Source organism: Cyphomyrmex costatus, unplaced genomic scaffold (genome assembly GCF_001594065.2).
Source record: "Cyphomyrmex costatus isolate MS0001 unplaced genomic scaffold, Ccosl1.0 scaffold29, whole genome shotgun sequence".
Classification (NCBI taxonomy): Eukaryota; Metazoa; Arthropoda; class Insecta; order Hymenoptera; family Formicidae; genus Cyphomyrmex; species Cyphomyrmex costatus.
Genome location: NW_017277017.1, coordinates 1,707,589 through 1,722,431, shown reverse-complemented (window position 1 = coordinate 1,722,431; position 14,843 = coordinate 1,707,589). Strand labels below are relative to the sequence as shown.

Below are 14,843 nucleotides of genomic sequence, written 5' to 3'. Positions count from 1 at the left end.
CAGATTTATATTCTAAAGCTTTTTTTAACACTTTTGAAAGCCCAAAAGTTCATCTATCAACAGTTAACATCTCACTTTTAAGATAAAATTTAAGCTTACAAAATAATATAAATAATTTTTTATTTTCTTAAAAATGATTTTTATTAATATTGATGTGAGAATTAAATCAATAACAATATATTTTATTTTAGAATTTACTTGTACTATATTTTTACGTCCTTCAGAGGTTCAAAAAACGAACGATCGAGTGCCAGAACACACTTTACTTTCTTTTATCTTAAATCTACATAATTTAGAAGGCAAGAATTCAAGAAGGAAATTTTTCACAAATGTAAGATCAATAAGAATTATTTAATGATTCTAGAATTAAGCTGATATTTTAAAAAAAAAGAAAAGGAAAAATGTATTGCAATTATGATGAATTAAGTGTTATTATAATCTAGCTTTCACGTAAGGGTGCAAATGTATATTCCTGTAGTATTAATTCTTGCTGCGAACTATGATCCGAAAGTGATCTTACAATATTGTACTTGCGCGAAATAAAATAAAGCGAAATATAAAGACAACCTGCTACACAATCTCGATATATATTTCGTATATCGACAAATATATACTATCATCACCAAACAGTGCATTTATTCGGCGGGTTCATTTTTGTTCCGAGTGGACAGCGAAACGCCTCCACGAACGCTTGAGAATTCATCATTACACTGTTGACTCTGGAAATCAATCGTCGCGCGTATAATCAATCGTTATACTTTTACTCTGAGTAAATTTTGCATAAATCAGAAAAAATAAGAAAAATATCCAGTACCTTTCAGGATGAGGAGCATGATAATCGAATTCAACGGAGAAGACGTAGGCTTCGAGAGTCGTATTAACACAGTGTACCTAAAAACACAATGGTATCAATACAATATATTACTTTTACACGAAGTTAACATAAAAAGAAAACAAGAAATAAAGATAATGGATAATCTCTTATCTTTGAACACATTATACATAACAAATTTTGTATTATGTAAATTGTAAGGGAATTGTAAAGATAAATATAACAAATAGAAATTACACATATTGTATAATTACATGTATATATGTAATAATTTTAATGGTGGCAGATTAGTTTGTTATTTGTAAAATGATAGAATGTTTATATAAAAAGAGAGATATTTGGAGAGAAGGGGATTACCTGTGCGGCACTTATGAAGAAAAGCTGACTTGGTCGTAGTCCCTCCAATCCGGGAAGGCTGCGATCCTTCCCGTTCGTCAAAATGTGCCAAGTCTTGTGGGAAATTTGCAGAGCACCAATATCCGCGACATTTTCATTTTTTGTCATGTTCCAATCGAACTGTGCAATTATAAAATTAAGAATAAGAAAAGAGAGATGTTCCTGTTCTTGTCTGAGAAATGACTCATCGAATCGATATCGATTCGACGTTGAATTAATAATTTCGGTTACCTGCACAGCAACGTCGTTCCCATAAGACTGGACCTTCCGCCAGAAACTCCTGGCGTAAAGTCGCGCGATGCATTCTATCTTGGTCTCCAATCGTTTCCAAGAGTCTGGCGTGACGCGAAGCCATTCGTCAATGTCCCGATCCGGCTCCATGGGCAATTTACGATGGTGAAAATCGAAAGCATGAAGAATCTCGTGGGCGATGACCGATCCTAATGTAGCGTGTACCGCAAAAGCTGGTCCACCGTCCCACGACCATGCCCAGGATGTCATCATCGCCAATGGAATTTCTATCGTTTTTAACAAGGATAATTTAATTTATTTAAATTGCTCGATACCGCAGTTTTACTTGCATCGTATAATACTACTTACCGATGGTGTTTGTGGAAGATTCGTAATAGGCATGCACGGAGTAAGGATAGTGATTCCTAAAAGCATAATCTACAATTTAGAAGGATTTCGAAGGGAATGAATTGTTGATGAGTGGTTCTTTTTTCTTTTCTGTATATTTATATAGGATCTAAATTATAGAATCTAAATTGATCTAACACTGATAAATTTATAATATGAAACTTTGGCTAATTCTACAATGTGCTTTTTGTTTCCTGTTTCTTGCTGTTTGTCTCTGTCTTTTGTCTTTTTGATCGAGATTGTAGAATTAGCCTTATAAATAGTACAAAAACATAACACAAAATTTACAAAAAACAAAGCAGAAGAAATAACAAAGAAAAAGGACTGTTTATATATAAATATAGTTTGGTGTTGAACTTTTGTTTCTATCTAATATAGTTCACGGACCTATGATTAAAAGGCTAAAATAGAAGTTCCTCTCACCTTATTATTGCGTTTTTTCGTAACGGACTTTGATCTTTTGATCTTTGAAGTTGACGGAACCTGTTCAGGACGGTGGTAATAAAATCATCCGAGTCGATTATGACCTACGAGACAATGTTGTTTAAAAATACCGATAAAAGAGACGATAGAGATAATTTCAAAGTTTACATCGTCTTTTCATTATATGGTAAATTATAGTTTTACGTTTTACTTTATGAAGGAGAATTGAATCTATTCCTTTTGTTTTAATCGCGTTCAATATTTATCTGTGTATTCTTGGGGACCTTTTTTTAGTATTTTTTAGAATTTTTATATAATCTTGAAAATCTTTTATTATTTTTATTTTGTATAATTTTTATAACTTTTTAGGAAACTTTTCAAACTCTTTTATACAAATTGAACACTTTTAGAAGTTCTAAAAAAGTGTTTTAGTCACATCTTTTCTGTAGTGTATGTGAATCATATACTACATATTCATATATGTGAATTCTAAAATATTAAAAAAATGTTAAGATTACTCGATCATTTCTATAATATTTGAAATAAAACTTGTAAAATTTAATAAAAATTTTCAACACTTTGAAAAAATCTCCATAAATTTGAAAATATAATAAATTCTTAAAAATATTATGAAATGTGAGAATGATTTTTTCGATAAAGATGAAGAAGATCATTGTTTCACCTCGGCCATCTCACGCGTCAGTAAGGTATCGTTGTAAAAATCCGATGACACATGAAATCGACCCCGTAAGGAATTTAACTTCTGCAATGCTTGCGTTCTGGTTTCATCGTCTAACCACGACTTCACTAATATACGCTCAGCTATCGTTTCCTTTACGCGTTCGAACAGCGCGGTCACCTGCAGTCACATAATAAATAATTATTATCAAATTAAAAAGAAAGTTTACACGACAAAGATCAACTCTTTAAGTGATTTGATTATTTCGAGAAATATATCTATATGTATATATTACATACATATATGTGAAATCGTGCAACGTTTAAAAGATGGATAATCACGTTTATTTGTGTTTCAAATTCGTATTAAACTTGTTAAACGATCAGTTAAAGAGTTAATCGATAGACGAAAAGTATTACCCTGTTGACCAGAGTTTCTAAGTACTTTGGAGTGTACTGTCGCACGTAGAGCGCACTGACTGCTTCGCTGAAAATACTTTTGGTCAGTCTGTAGCAGGAATCTTTCCAGTCTTTAACGGCGGTGACGTTTACGATGTCGTGCAATGTATCCGCGTACAGCAACAGCAATCCGTTATGAATAATCCTTCGTGATTTATTATAATTAAGTATTAATCAATACGAGATACACATGTATTCTTCGTAACTATTATTACAAATGACTGAGTAATCGATATAAGGTCTCGAGCAATTAAACCAATTGTAATTGTCTATATTAATATATAAATAAATAATAGAGATTATATTAATATAATTTAATAATATAATTTACACTATTTTATACATTATAAAGAAATTATATTATATCGATTTCTTTATTGCGTCCGCCTATAGACTCGACCCCTCCTAAATTGACATCTCCTTATCGACAATTTATCTAATTCAGGGTTTTCAAAGAGAAAGCTTAGGCTCGGCAAACTTGGTTTCGTATCACGCAAATGTACAATGCGCGCAAAGTGTTATGAAATGAATATGAAAAATCCGTACCGTCTGGAAGAGCGACTCAATAGCTTGCCAAGGCTACGAAAGTAACGTGGTGCCGTAATATAGACATAAATCTGCTGGTCCTCGGATGCCACGTACGTCGGCGGTCGTTGTACGCTATTCGTGTCGTTATTACCGTCATTCAGATCGACGCCGTTCGCACGATAAGGTAACGAAGCATTCAGCAATGATCTCCATCTTATCTGTCCCAAGAGATCAAATAATTCTCTTATTTTAAGAGAAGGAAGATTGATTGAGAGATCAATTGAGAGAAGAGAGGAAAGTTGATCGATGATTAAAAGAATGGAAAAATAAATAAAAGGCTATATACTGCGATCCAAAGCAGAAGGGTAATCCAATTAAGAGCGAACCTATATAGTAGCACAATTTATTGGCCGATATATCCTCAACATATGCCAATATATCGCCAATAAACTGTGCTGCTCAGGGAGTCAATATGATTTTAATGAGATACAAAACCAACATACACTTAGATATTTACAATACAACAAATTATTTACAATATATGTCTTTTTTAATAAAATTTATAACTAATTATAACAATTTTTTCGATTAAAATACTAAATATTAAGGAATATATAACGATATCAAACAAATATTATATACAATGTATCCTTATTAGTAAAAAAAGTTGTAAACAATGAAAAAAGTATTGGAAAAGCATTGGAAAAAAGAATGAGAATGTTGCATTCAAGTGGTAAGCAAAGGGTTAACTACTATTTACGACAGAATTGCTGTCGTGTCTGTTTGACACTAACGATCGAACGTAGCCGAATTTCGTGCAGTTTGTAGCTAAAAGAGCCCGTATTGAGTTGATACTTACGTAACCAAAACTTTCTTGGAGATAAGTAACGTTGTAAGCGACGTATACCCTCTGTTCAATGTCCACCCAATTGTACAAATCTTTGTGCTTTGGATAAATCTGAGATAACGCATGTACTTTATTTGCTGTTTAATTTACATGAAACGGTGACGATAAAGCCTTATACCTTCTCGAGCGATAAGTAAAATTGCAAAAGCAGATCCGTCTCCGACGATTGTTCCTCAGGATCCGTATTTTTTGGCAAGAACCCTCGGACAATTTCTCGAATTCTACGCGATCTTTGTACGTCTCTGTTTTTCTGGAAAAATATACCCGGCGATTTACATTTTTTTAGAAAAAAAAAGAAACGTAAAAAAGAGTCTTAAAAGAAACGTCTTAAAAACGCCAAAGATTTTAAGGGTATATAAGTTTGCTGATATTTTTAATTACCGTGTAAAATGTCGAATCAAGATAGCGTCGAATGGTTCTTACCTGGTCCTCTGCAAGAAATTTATAATTCTGGTGCTTGGCAGGAAAATCAAGATATACAGATGACTTTGTGCGATCGTAAAGATCTATATCGACGTATAAGTCGAAGAGGGGCGCGCCGTTTACTTTTAGCAATGCAGAGATTAGAGGAGTGATGTCAGTTGGTACCACGCTTTTCGGTGATAGATAGCCACCAAATTTATTCAACATTTCGTAAACTGAAAGAGGGAGCATTAAAAGTGCCTTAGCATCGTACGGGATGTATACTATGTATAATAATATCAACGAGACACATATTTGGAGTAACTGAAGACAATTTTTATACACGATTTGGAGTAATGAAAGAATTAAAAAAAAGAGAGAGAGAGAGAGAGAAAGAATCTATCTTTATCCGCGATTTTTATTAAGTTTTAATGATAAAAGAACTACTTTACAGTACTCTAGCTCAGTATTTGTATAAAATTCTTTTATATTTGATTTATTGAAACGATAAAATAATTGTATGGTTTAACTCTAGTTGGTATACTGATCGCTTCAAAAGATCCTTAATTGGTATTGCGAATCCAGTACTTTAAATTAATGCGGCTTTGCTAATTGAAATCATTTTGTAGAATGAAATTCGAGAAATAAAACTATGTAACTGAAAATTGTGTAAGGTTGTAAAAAACATTTGTTTGAACAATTTTTAACAATGTAATTGAAGAAAATATCTGGATCTACTGAAACTGTGAATACCGATTAGGGTTAATAATAATAAAAAATGCAAGTTAGCAATATTAGTCAACTATTCATGAAACGAAGTATCGTGAACAAATCTTTTACCGGGTGTAAAATTTACGGGTTTCTTCTTAAAGTCTCGACAAGTATCGTAAAACTGCCCAAGCTTCTCGAAGGCAACGACCATTTGTCCCGTCTCGTTTGTCAGCGTTTCTAAAACAATAATACTCGCGATTAGGATAATTTCCTTGAAGGAAATGTCGTTAAGTTCAACTTGCAAAGAAAGCTGAACTAAGGGATAAGGCACAACGGCTAAAGATCTCGCAGATGATCTGATTAGCAGCGCGGGGGCAATTCGTCGACCTTGAATCACGCGAGTATCGTTTCGAAGGTTGCGTAAAAGTAAGAGAAGGTTTTAGAGGCGTTTCGCCAAACAGTAAGCAACCAGTGTAACACACATGTATGTATAAACGTGTACACGTATACGTATATCGATTAATGTGCATTATTTATAGTAACGGCATAAGTCGGCCGTTCGATTTTACCTCGCATAGTCCGATAACTTTTCGTCAAACGGAACGACTCTCCCCCGTTCGTTTCTTTCGTTTTCGGAGAATGCAAAGGTACACCAACGCAAGTCGAAGACTTGCGGAGGACCTGCAATCTCCCCATGCATTCATCTCTCGCGCTCATAATAAAACACACCGCCATTGACGGATCCATGGAGAGGGAGAAAATCATATAGGACATGATCCCCCTTAGAGTCTCCTTTTTTTTAAAAAATATTTGTAGCAAAATGTTATATACATTTTTCATTTTTCTAAAATGCTTAATCATAATTTGATATTCCAAAAATATTTTTTAATTTAAGAAACTCCTCTAGATATAAAAAAATTTTATTGTATCATTTTTTTGTGTTAATATAATTTTGAATAAAATGTTTTGTGAATTGTACGTCTTAAATAGTATTTTTTCATTGTAATAATTTAAATAAATTAATTTAATATAATCTTTTCATATTTGACTTTTAAAATTTGTTGCTTGCTGAATGCCAATGAATCTCCCTTGAAAATTTTCTAGATTCAATGAACAGCACATAGTACGAATTTTGCGATCCTCATTTTGATGTTCATCGTAATGTCGTTTCTCGTAGTCGATGTTTATTCATCTCCCCTTTAAGTTTCGATCCCCGAACAGAGTTATATTATCCCGCGGCGATCCATACGTGAGCATAGTTGGTGCCAGTCGTTCGGCGCCAGTCACGCCGGCGACACCACTACCACTGTTATCGTGTCCGCGATAGCTTCTTGCCAAATTGAGGTCGGTTCTCTGTCCGAGTTCTTCCCGTAGTCTTTGAATCTCTACTGTTGAAGATTAACATGTCGCTAATTACACCCGTCTCTCACTCGCAAATCCGATTCCCTTTTTCTTTCTTTTCCGTCGTCGACATGAGGATCGTATAATAATCGCGAAAAGAGGACAAAGAAAATCGATAGGATTGCCGAGATACCGTCGTTATCGTCACACAATATATTTCGATAGTCAATACACTCTTCAGAATCATTAAACGTAATATTTAGAAGAATCGCAGATAAATTTCTTGTATGAATTGGTATGAAAAATTCTACAAAGACGTTGAAGTTTTCTTATACAAGCAATTCCAATTTTATTGTATTATGTAAAGTAGCAATAAAATCACTGATCCATTTAAGCTCGATTTTTTAACGGAAAATTCTTTTAATCTGCGAAACAGATTGTTTTAATCAGGTATAATAAATAATGCGTTTATTTTTCCGGGAAAAATGCTGTATTTTATAATTATTTAATTATAAGACAGTCATTACTTTACTAGAATTGATTCGACAAATAACATGGTACGTTTTAATGAGGTCATATGAATCCACTCGGCTGAAAGAGATTGAAACGCAGTAAAAGGAATGGAATACTTTTAGGACGTAGAGTGCGATTGTACTTTTTGCTTCGGCGAAGCAATTAAGTTTTCGAAATTAGTGATTGAGTTTGAGAAAATAATAATCTAAATTTTTTTATAATTATTAAAGTTGTAGGGAACAGTAAAACGCTCACTGTGTATACGTTCGTCGATTTGCGCTTGGAGTATATTGAAGCTCGCACTCGGTTGATAGGGCTGCTGATCGCGGAAACCACCGCAGGCGAACTTGTAAAAATCCTTGCAAGGATCGACGCCACGTTTCATGGATGTTAAGATCCTCTTCGAGGCCTCCACGCAAACATCCGTCTCGCAAATACCCTCGGGTCCATCTCGCTCTCTGATACAAGCTTCATCCTGAAATCGTAATCATTAGCTTTGTTTTAATGGATTCAGCCTTTCCTTGAAATAACAAGATGCCTATTTTTCGATCTCAAAATATCATAATTTCCATTTATTGAGTAAAAGCAGAATATTTTCTGTCATCTTGTTAGCTTTCGTATTTTTCAAATGGCTAAATTTTTTAGTTCTTTTCTAGCAAATATAGATACAACATAACGAATAATGATAAATTATATAACAATCATCGTAATAGTGATATATAAAATACAATTATTATTCGGACATAAATTTAATTTGGCAAAATTGCGGTCTCTTTTGAAGCAACTTTCTCATAAACAGTTCTCGTGTGCATCGTTAATCAAAGATAATATGTATTATTAAATTGTTTGTCAATTTAATTTATAATTACGCCGACCTCAGTTTAGGACTGTGTTCGACAAATAATGACAAATAATCGGCCTGCAGGTTACTCGAACTGGAAATTGTAAAATGTATGCAAAAATATTATACCGTAATATTAAACACAAAGACTTAACCGAATCCCAAGGAATACACTAAGTTAAAAAAAATCTGACTAATTATTCAAAAATTTGACTGATTATTCAAAATAAAATTATTTTAATTTTTGGTTGACTTTTGTGTGTTCCTTGAGATGTGGCCTTCTTTACGTATTTGTGTTACAAAATAATAGTTTTAAAGTTTATTGCTGTAACATTTTTGACTTTAGATACAATTTGCAATCAATTCGTTCAAATGTATTCTGGAAAAGTATAGATACAAATATCGCGATAAGGGGTAAAGCCCTGACCTCAGTCGAGGATGAGCCTTTTGTTCACCTCGAAACCTTATCTACCAATACGGCTTCGCTTTATGCTGGCACAATATTGGCAACGCGTGTATCACCTCGAATAATCGTCAAGTTATAAGCGCGGCTTTCCGTTTCGTCATTCAATTCCGTAATTTTACACGCATGAAGAAAACAAGTACAAATTTGCCTGAGTCGCGACTCTCCTCTTTCTTCCTTTGAATTCGAGATTTAATTCTCTTGTTATTTGCGAGATCAAATTTGCAAGGGTAAGTCGCTGATTACAGGAATCCGGTGCGTTTATTGCTAAACGCTGACTTTCCTCACCTTTCTCACCTCTCTCGTAGTTAACTTAAGTCTACGATCGATATAAATTACTTCGGCCAACTACTAATCTTCCTTGCTGCATAAATAAGACGATTACTTATTCGCGTCACGTCACACGCTTCGCACGTTTGCAAGCATACCTTGCATGCGTGCGTTATGTTCGCGGAACACTTTCGTGTTTCCTTGTAATCTCAGTGACGATTTATACCTTTAATTTCTCAACAAGCTCTTACGTGATACTCATTTACTTTCTAGTCTATGCGTGACGACATCGCATACACAAATAAGTTACCGAAGTAGAAAATCTAAAGAACAAACACCGCAGTTAATAGAAAGACAAAATAACGATTGTTTTGTTACAAAATTTAACTGTTTGTTGACTTCAAACGTCAAAATGAAATCATTTTAATGTCATTTTGATTTTTTGTTGATTCTCGTATATGTTCGGGGTTTCGAACGCAAAATAGTTCTTCGTATAAATTTTGCGTGAAGAAATATCATATTTCTTTCTTTCAAAAAGCCTTACAGCCCTGGATAAGAATATACACTCACATTATAGATATTCTGCGGGTAGCACATCTTCTATTTGATATATATATATATATATCAAATGGCAGATATTTATTATACTATTTATATAGAAACGAAATTGAGTTAAAAAGTAAAAATCAGTTTGATTTCGTTGAACGCGCAAAGCCGGATGCCACGGAAGCCGAATAATTTTGTGTTTATTCGTGTGTAAATAAAACGCGATAAATCAACGGCATATAGGATCCTTCTCTCACGTGTGTTTCTAGCATCAGAAACTGATAAATAATCCCGGATTTAATCCCCGAAACCGCTTCCGTAACCACAAAACCGTTCTTTCCGCTTCGTTTAGTGCGTAAACGGAAGAGGAAACGGTCGTTAAATAACACCCACCAATGGCGCACATTTGCGCGGCTGCTCTCCCTCCGGCAAGGTCGTGATAAGGAAGAGCACCGGGCTGGTGACCAGCAGGCTGGTGACCAGCATCATAGCGAAGGTGAGCAGCGCCTTGTGCACGGCCTTGCTCCTCCGCAGCCAGTAACAGGGCACGCAGCATATCCATGTGCCATGGTGTGCCGATCGTTCCACGTGCACCATCGGCTCGTCCGGTAACCCGGGACCGGCGGCCTCCTCCGTGCCCCCGATACCGCTGGTAGCCACGGTCGCGCCGTGCACCCCCCCGCGCCCGCTCGCTCCGCTGGCGCATAAATTGCGGGGGCTCAAGGGCAGCCGCGCGCCCGCGTCGCCGCGTAATCTACCGCCACCCCCACCGCCCCCACTACCACCACCGGCACCACCGCCGCCACCAGCACCAGCACCACCACCAGCACGGGCCCCGCGGGCCACACGGCCCCCGTAACCCTGGCTCACCGTGCACAGAGCCACATTTGCCGGGTCCCGCCGTACGTCCTGTCCCTAAATCCCGAACTCGCGTTGAGGGCGACCGTCGTTCCACGCCCCCCTGGCACCCTGCCGACCTCCGCCGGCACGGGGATGACGATTGAGCGGTGAGAATGTACGGCACCAGCCCTCACCGAGTGAGCATCGACTCCACGAGCAGTATGTCTCGGGACTGAAATTGCAGGGAAAATTTGCGATTAGATTTGAAATCGCGCCCTCGCTTCGGCGCGCTTTCAAAGGCCACGAATTATCGTCTGAAAAAATCATAGGACTTTCTTTTCCTGAACTTCGTTTACTGCATAGGTCAAGAACAAATAATCTAAAGATTATATATATAAATAAGTTTCATTTAAAGTATGAGATATATACGTAACTCTATTATTATATTTCTTCTTCACAAAAGTGTCTCAAAAATGCAATTTATCACTTTATTGTATACACAACATTCCCTGTAAAGATACAAGGTTGGAAAACAACAGGCGTTACTTATAATGTCGTTATTGTTACAATTATTTTTTTACAATAACGACGTTTTCTTCTTATTTACAACGTTAATTGTAATATAGTAACGATTTTAGGTAATGATATATGTATGACAATTCTATCGGTAACGAATATAATAAAACCATTATCTTTATTGTTATTTGGTACACGTACCGTACAATAACCACTATCGATATATTTCGCAATAAACTGGACAATTAGCGACACAGAAAATTGAATATTATTTTAAAACAGGGTCATCAAAATTTAATGGAGAAGTAACGAAAATTGTAATTTAATGATTTTCAAGTAAGAGTAACAATTTAATTTTTCAAATCGATAATAAGTAACAAATTACTTTTAAAACGTAACTTTTCTGCGAAAATATAATAAAAATAAAACATTTCTACAACAACGTTTTACTTAAAATAAAAAATTAATTACAGCTTTCAACTGTTAATAAAAATGTCTTAAGATGTTAAAAATTATTAACAGATTAATGTATCTAAAGTAAAGTGAATTTTTTGTTACGTAATTCCAAAAGATTCTTATTAAATTCTGTTGTTTTAAGTAATATATTTTAGGTTTAAAAAAAACGAAATTAAAAAAACTTGCAAGTAGGAAATGTATAAAAAGGCATGATGACTTTAATATACAAAAAATTGTTTTGTAACTGCGTGTTCATTTTCACTTGTCAAATTTGAAAAATCTTTTATTGAAATTAATTTAGTGTATTTTTGTTCCACAATCAAATACTTTTTACATAAGCTACACTTACGTGAATTTTCGGGGAGGACAGGATGCAACGATTGAAATTTACGACTTCGCACAAACTCACCGCGTTTCTTTGAATTTCACTTCCGATTGGGCTACTGTTAGACTCGAATAAATAGGACGTGCACATGACGTGCTTGACGTGTTGTGCAAAATTCAGTCGACGACGTTTCGACAAGAATCGATGTTTCGGCGACGTTATTACAATTTCAATGGTACGGCCTGGTAAATTTTAATAAACGCGATATACGGCTCCGTTCTTCGAGTTAACAGTGACACACGGACTGTCGGACTGAACTCGGACGGGACGGGCACCCACTCCCACTGACTACCCCATTCCCACCCCTTTCTTTCCGCTCCGTAAATCCCACTCTGTTTTTTCTTCGTCTAGCGAGCATCCTTTTCTGTCTTTAAACATTCTGGCATGTTCAAATATTGTTCAAACAAACACAACACAATATACCGCAACGTAAAATGTATCTTCACACACACTACACAAAATTTAATTATAAAAATTTATTTAATTATAAAAATTAATTAGTAAACGTAATGCATTCTCGTTTTATTTAGTATACGTCTTAAGACGACCTACGAACAAACTCTAATTGATTTAATCTACTTATTAATTTATTAAGTAATATTATTTTAGGTAAAATGAATGGGATTATCAATTTTTGTTGTTTTTGATATTAACATTTGCGCAGAGAGACTAAATCAGGGATGAATTATATAATTAGAAATTTCGATTAAATTATTCGTCGATTTATGAAGTCAATTTGGTTGAAATTGTCTTTAAATGTCACAGCAAAGTCAGAAAAGCGACGGAAGTAGGGAGCTAGTAGTAAATTGTAGCATTGAAGGTATATTAGATAAAAACGATGCCAGCCAAAAAATACAGATTTTATTCATCCACCTATAACGCATACACAATAAAGTTGGTTAAATCCATTTCAACTGCAAGATATATGTAATGAGAAGTACATATACAAAATATACAGGGCGGGGCAACTCTCGACTTCGTGACTCAGTTTATCTCTGCGGTTATCGAAAAATGCCTTGAACGACAGAAATCGTCTAGGTCGCAAAATTAGACGTCTCACTCTGTATATAAGATATACGTAAGATGTATGTATATATTTATATAGGGTATCCCGTCACTATCGCGTCACTTAAGAAACGGCGGACTCTTTAGATAATTTGAGGTCGAAGACACATACACGAAGCTAGTCGCTTCTTAAACAAGAAACAATAAGAGTTAACTCAAACTTTCCGTGATTGGTTAATTTTAATCGCTTACCAATTTCAAAAATATGATATTCTTGATATGCACTTCCATATTGAGATACCCACTCAAAATTATTTGATGCTCCTTAGTAGCTAACGTAATGATAACATCCTATACATACATATACATACACATATACACATATCTTATTTATATATGCATTTATATTCATATAATTTAATGTGTTATGCTCAAACTCTCTGTTCGCTACAATTCTAAGGTACATATCATCTACATGCGGATTTTGTATCATCCGTATTTCGTGTTTCTCACGAGCATCCTCGCGTGTCCCTCTGTCGTTCTCTATTAATTAAACCATACAAAAGAGAATAGATTTTTAATCATCGTAGTGCACGCTGCTCCAAAAGTCGTCAAATAAATACTCTCCTTAATATGTCTTAATATGTAACCGCACTGAGAAAAAAGTTTTGGCAATTACAAACAACTCTAAAATTTAAGTACAGTAGTTTTACAAAGTAATAAGAATTAAATTAGCACTAGATACTATAAAAATACAGTATTCAGGACTACTTTAGTTCTTGTTATTTTGTAAAACTAGTTGCAAGTACTTAAATTTTAATTGTTAATTTATAGTTGGCAAAACTATTTTTCTCTCTTAAGGTGATTAGAAAAAAAAGAAGAAAATATGAGAACATGATCTCTATCCTAAATATTTATCAAAATTAAATGAAATAATTCCATAGAAACAAGAAAAAGAAGCAGATGTTGACTTGTATGATTTATGGGACATTGTGAAAAAATAATTTTACAAATAATCACTCTTTCCAGTTAATCTGACCCACCTGCGTCGTCGAATTTTTCATAAAAAAAACAATGAAGATTTTGTCGGTACAAGGTGGATCAAAATTATCGAGCTACGAGGACGACGATAATTACACGAAATTCTTGTTCCCGGAATACTCTTTCGCAAACGTTATCGATTCGATAACGTCCGTTAAACGCTAAATGCTTCAAGTTTACCGCTCCGTCAGAAGAGTAATTTTTAATTTCGCTATTTGAATAATACAGAGTAAATTTCCTTTTTTGTCACCTTGTTCCCCTAATCGTCAAGTTTCGTTTGTCAACTTGAGAATTTTTCGGAAAGTTGTCAACGCGGACACAATTTGAACAAAGTAATATCCCGGTAATTGCGTCGCGTGTCGTTCGGAAGCTTATAGCATCAATAACAAGAACACACTAGTTAAAAATAATAAATCGTAAAAATTAAATAGATCTTAACAAAAATTGTAACATTCTACATCATATTTTTTAATCTATTACTACCCGTAGATAGATAAATTAATTTTCAATTTTTTCATCCAATTCTCTGTACCTACAAAGAATTTCGAAGATTACAAAAGGCATTTAATTTCATAAGAAAATTATTTCATACCTTTTATCAGAATTTCTCAGATAACCCAAGGAACACACCAAAAGTCAAAAGAAAGTCAA

General features: G+C 34.7%; 1 protein-coding gene across 1 annotated transcript; it reads right to left on the bottom strand.

The window, feature by feature from the left end:
* Positions 1–390: 390 nt before the first annotated feature.
* On the bottom strand, positions 391–10,561 carry LOC108775224 (neprilysin). The gene is made up of 15 exons (XM_018541529.1): positions 10,343–10,561; positions 8,085–8,304; positions 6,105–6,212; positions 5,286–5,500; positions 4,981–5,112; positions 4,815–4,913; positions 3,974–4,173; positions 3,389–3,572; positions 2,973–3,149; positions 2,291–2,394; positions 1,829–1,884; positions 1,460–1,746; positions 1,190–1,348; positions 815–891; positions 391–719 (listed from the first exon to the last, which is right to left on the bottom strand). The coding sequence occupies exons 1-15, from the start codon at positions 10,544–10,546 to the stop codon at positions 620–622; spliced, it is 2,322 nt and encodes a 773-aa protein (XP_018397031.1). The 5' UTR covers positions 10,547–10,561; the 3' UTR covers positions 391–619.
* Positions 10,562–14,843: the final 4,282 nt, after the last annotated feature.

What these genes read in the sequence shown, in the direction of transcription:
- LOC108775224 (XM_018541529.1), bottom strand. Translation starts at nt 10,546, where the DNA reads ATGGTGCACGTGGAACGATCGGCACACCATGGCACATGGATATGCTGC. An exon ending in TTTACTTATCGCTCGAGAAG is followed by an intron (nt 4,914 to 4,980) that starts GTATAAGGCTTT and finishes GCGTTATCTCAG; the next exon opens with ATTTATCCAAAGCACAAAGA. An exon ending in TCCAAGAAAGTTTTGGTTAC is followed by an intron (nt 4,174 to 4,814) that starts GTAAGTATCAAC and finishes CTCTTGGGACAG; the next exon opens with ATAAGATGGAGATCATTGCT.